The sequence below is a fragment of the Mandrillus leucophaeus genome, unplaced genomic scaffold, assembly GCF_000951045.1.
Source record: "Mandrillus leucophaeus isolate KB7577 unplaced genomic scaffold, Mleu.le_1.0 Scaffold456, whole genome shotgun sequence".
Lineage (NCBI taxonomy): Eukaryota > Metazoa > Chordata > Mammalia > Primates > Cercopithecidae > Mandrillus > Mandrillus leucophaeus.
In genome coordinates this window covers 573,823-578,812 of record NW_012104876.1, presented here as the reverse complement: position 1 = coordinate 578,812, position 4,990 = coordinate 573,823, and the positions used below count along the sequence as shown (strand labels likewise).

The 4,990-nt window shown below is 38.7% G+C and overlaps 1 protein-coding gene across 1 annotated transcript in view; it reads left to right on the top strand.

Annotated features, from left to right (window-relative positions):
* ARHGEF6 (Rac/Cdc42 guanine nucleotide exchange factor (GEF) 6) overlaps positions 1–4,990 on the top strand; it is a 120,190-nt gene that overhangs the window by 72,017 nt on the left and 43,183 nt on the right. Inside the window, exons 8-9 of the mRNA XM_011994418.1 lie at positions 1,698–1,793; positions 3,442–3,564. Of these exons, the coding sequence (XP_011849808.1) occupies positions 1,698–1,793; positions 3,442–3,564 (219 nt within the window). The remainder of the gene's footprint in view (positions 1–1,697; positions 1,794–3,441; positions 3,565–4,990) is intronic.

The window sequence follows — 4,990 nt, the reverse complement described above, 5'->3', positions numbered from 1 at the left end:
CTCAAAAAATGTTCTGCCAAAAACTGTTTTACATTCTGTGTACCCAATATAAGCAAACATATATATAGGTTTATGTATAAAATATAATGTATTTTATATATATATATTTTGAGACGGAGTCTCACTCTGTCCCCCAGGCTTGAGTGCAGTGGCGAGATCTCGGCTCACTGCAACCTCTGCTTCCCAGGTTCAAGCGATTCTCCTGCCTCGGCCTCCTGAGTAGCTGGGACTACAGGCATAGGCCATCATGCATGGCTAATTTTCTATTTTTAGTAGTGATGGGATTTCACCATATTGGCCAGGCTGGTCTTGATCTCCTGACCTCAAGTGATCTGCCCGCCTTGGTCTCCCAAAGTGCTGGGATTTCAGGCGTAAGCCACCACACCCGGCCTAGTATTACCATACACTCCAGGAGAAGAACATGTGGCACACAAGGGCGTGTGTGTGTGTGTGTGTGTGTGTGTGTGTGTGTGTGACAGAGTCTTACTCTGTCACCCAGCCTAGAGTGCAGTGGCACGATCTCAGCTCACTGCAACCTCTGCCTCCTAGGTTCAAGCGATTCTCCTGCCTCAGCCTCCCGAGTAGCTGGAATTACAGGCGCCTGCCACCACACGCGACTAATTTTTTGTATTTTTAGTACAGATGGGGTTTCACCATGTCAGTCTGGCTGGTTTCAAACTCCTGGCTTCAAGTGATCCACCTGCCTCGGCCTCCCAAAGTTCTGGGATTACAGGTGTGAGCCACCACGCCCAGCCCAAACTTGGCTTTTTAAGCAAATCTTCAGAAACGTTTTCTCCCAAAAAGTGGTTAAGAGCATGGACTCTGCAGCTAGAATGTTTTGGTTCAATTTCTGTCTTTGGCATTTCCTGGCTTTGTAGCTTTGGATGATTTGCTTAACCTCTCTATGCCTGGGTTTCCCCACCTGTAAAATGGAAATAGCCCTGGCATAATACCTACCTTATAGAGTTATTATAAGGTTAAAATGAGATTTTAATTGTAAAATGCTTGTGTAAGTGTTCAGTGCTCTATGAGTGTTGGCTCTTGTTATTATTATCACTTACTGTTTGGTAGGGGAGGAATGGATAAGAACATTCTTCATACAGAGGCCCTGGATAAAGTGGTTCAGTTTGCCTTTATTTGACTTCACTCCACTCTAAAAACTTTATTTGACTTCACTCCACTCTAAAAACAAACAAATCGATACTATTTTTTCCCTCCTACTTCATCTCATAAAGATTTCCTTTAATTGATATATGAGCATTTTAGTTTAGGAGAAAGTTGATTTTGCTATTTTTTCTGGTGTATTATATGAGCATATATAATGTCTTTCAATTACTTTTCCAGTTCATCCAGTGGAAGGTACTCAAGGGTTTTTTTACACTTATTCATAGCTATGATGTATTTTTATCTATTTATATACTTCAGTATTAAACACTTGTTTTAATTTACTCCTTGCTTTATAAAATACCTAAATGTCCCTTACGACCACTCCTTTTCTTTAGGATCATTATTCTTATTATATAAAAGAAAATCAAGGGGAGAAGCTTAAGAAGTTGCCCAAGACAATAGAATTGTTGTAAATTGAAAGGCAAAAGTTAAAATACAGGGATTACTTCCCTTGTATTTACCATATGTTTGCAAACTATTCGCCAACTAGACTAGAAGAGATAACTACAAGTACTGTATTTTTTTTTCAGTCTGAGTACTGTGGAGGTTACGTCTTTACTGGGAAACTTCGAGGAAGTATGCACATTTCAACAGACACTCTGCCAAGCCTTGGAAGAATGTTCAAAGTAAGTGTGGCATATTTCTGATAGGATAGCCAGCAACATTGCTGTTTGTGTTTTGTTTTCCTTTTACCTGTTGCCTTAGGTAAGGGCACTTCATAGTTAGGTATTTGTTACAGCTTTGAACAAAGTAGCAATACATCGGCAATGTACTAGGTGGCAGTGTTCACAGTGTCAAACCACTAGTTGTGTATTAGAATTCTATATCTCGTAAATTACTTTTGACTTTATTTAAAAATACCTGAGTTTGCTGTTTCTGGTCAGTATAAGAGACAAGTAAGGTCTTTTTAATTTTTTAAATGTTTCTTAAAGTTCTGGGATACATGTGCTGAATGTGCAGGTTTGTTACATAGGTATACATGTGCTGCGGTGGTTTGCTGCACCTATCAACATGTCATCCAGGATTTAAGCCCCGCATGCATTAGGTATTTGTCCTAATGCTCTCCCTCCCCTTTCCTGCCACTCCCCGACAGGCCCCAGTGTGTGATGATCCCCTCACTGGAGACACATAAGGTCTTAATTGACCATGAATGACACCTCTGGCACTGATTACATATTTTCTTTTGTACGTTGCAAATTATTTGGAAAAGTCATTCAAATGATTCATTCAGTTTAACAGATTTGGTCTCTTTGAATTGCTCCTGATACTGTGTCTATTATATTAAGAATTGAAACACACAGAAAGTGAGGGAAGGAAAAATATATCTTTATGTGAACCAACACATTTTTGATGGTTAGCTAGATTGTCCAGATGTTTAATTAACTTCATACTACAGAGTGAACTATAATGATCATCAGGCAACATGTTTCTATAGAAAGACTAATTTTTCAAGTAGCTTATCTTGAAGAAGTTGGCAGCTTTCATCTCTACAGGGAAACTGAGATGATTACCTGTTATTTAAGCTTAATGGGACAGAGGTGGTTGTCCAGGGAGAAAGATGGAGAGGGCCCACACTAAAGGGACTTGAGGGACCAAGAGGGATCTAGATTATTGATATGAAAAGATGTTCACTAAGCGAGAAGGGCAGATTGCAAACTAGATTCATAATCCTTATGTTTTCCATTTTATAGAGAAACATTAGAAAAAAGCCCAAGAAATATGTCAACATTTTTAGAGTCAGTATCTCCAAATGGTGGGAGTCTGAGAAATTCATTTTTCTTATTATGCTTTTCTGATTTTTCTACAAATGAAGACAGGTGGCTTATACTTTAAAACATTAATTTAAAAACTTTTGAGGCCACCCTGCCTAGCAAACACCAGGCCTCCAAGATTACATAATATTCTTTTGTGGTATGTCATTTTTGGATTTGATTAGTTTTGTCTGTACTCAAACTTTAGATAAATTAACCAAGAGTATTTTTAGTGTACCCAGCTAAATTTGAAAATAATCATCTTAAAAACAAACAAGCAACCGTACCTACTAATTCCAAGTAAGTATCTGACTCTATGTATTGGAACTATGTTTGGTGGCTAGAGTTTAAAGCAGTGGGCAAGAATATGAGTTTCATGGGTAAAATGGTTATAATATAGTTTCTCTTTTAACCTTGGCAAAATATTCAGAAGGCTTTCATGCTGCCAGATATAATTGGAATAATCTTCCTTTGCCTCCTGTTTCCTATTTTGCATTCTGTGTTTTGTCCATTTTATTTACAGGTTTCCAGAAAACCAGCAAAAAGTAGGAGGTTGTCTACTGAGTCTCATGCCTCATTTTAAATCTATGTATCTGGCTTACTGTGCAAACCATCCTTCAGCTGTAAATGTACTCACTCAGCACAGGTAAATAGTTAACATTTCCCCAACTAGGTGATTTTACAATGAGATCATTTCTTAGGACCACGTCATTTGGAAATCCAAGGTCTTCAGTTGGACTCTTGATTATCCCTGTTCATGATGCCAGGAATTGATTCATCGTTACATGGATTGATTGTCCATTAATCCAACAAATAAATTCTTGAGCACCTACTATGTGCAAGGCCCTGTACCAGTTGATGGGGATACAGGAATGAACAAGGAGGAGGAGGTCTCTCCCCTCATGGAGCACAGAATCTTGAGGGAAATGCAGATATTAAATTAAACGTTGTAAACATGTCATATTATGAAACAGTAAATTAAAAGGGTTCTGTGAGACAACAGTAACATGGTATCAACTTAGTGGGATGTGGAGAAAGGGTCAGAGAGGGCTTTCCTGAAGCAAAATTCGATTTAGAGCCTATCGTTTAGCTTTCCCTTGCCCCAATGAATGTTTTATCTGAGTTGCTGACACATAGCTAAACTGCATAGGTTCATCTCTTTTTGCCTTCCCTTGTCTGTGTAGAGAAAGTTTCAGGCAATGATTAGCTACAAAGCAGGTGTGAGCTGTGTGACAGATACTTTAAGCAAAGGGCTCTGATAATAATTATACATGACTATAAGTTGCTTCCGATTCATGATGAACAATAGAATAGTGTCTCCTTTAAGAATATGAGTCCTTGCAAGGGACCTAGATAAGTGCCACACCTCTCTTGCTCATCTTTAGCTTCTAACTACCCAACCCTGACACATTCACTGACACATTCATCTGGGCCAGAAAACTGTAGTGTAGGCTTGATGACAGAATTTTACCTTTGAAGTCATGTGCTGGAAATCCAGGTGGGACAAAAGCAAGTCCAACATAGAGACTCTTCACTTAACTTGGAGACTAAGATGCAGAATGGACATGGATTCTGGAAGCTGTTCAAGACTGAAAAGAATATTCTCTTAATCTGACCTAGATTTGAGCTCCCAGAGCTAGGCTAGAACATTAGTTGACACCAACCTCCAGAAATGACAGAAATTTTTTTTTTTTGGTCACTCTTCTCAACAATCTTTATTTTTATTTTAATTTTATTTTATTTTATTTTTATTATTATACTTTAAGTTCTAGGGTACATGTGCACAACATGCAGGTTTGTTACATATGTATACATGTGTCATGTTGTGTGCTGCACCCATTAATTCGTCATTCACATTAGATATATCTCCTAATGCTATCCCTCCCCTCTTCCCACTTCCTGTGTCCAAGTATTCTCATTGTTCAATTCCCACCTATGAATGAGAACATGCGGTGTTTGGTTTTCCGTTCTTGCGATCGTTTGCTGAGAATGATGGTTTCCAGCTGCATCCATGTCCCTACAAAGGACACGAACTCATCCTTTTTTATGGCTGCATAGTATTCCATGGTGCA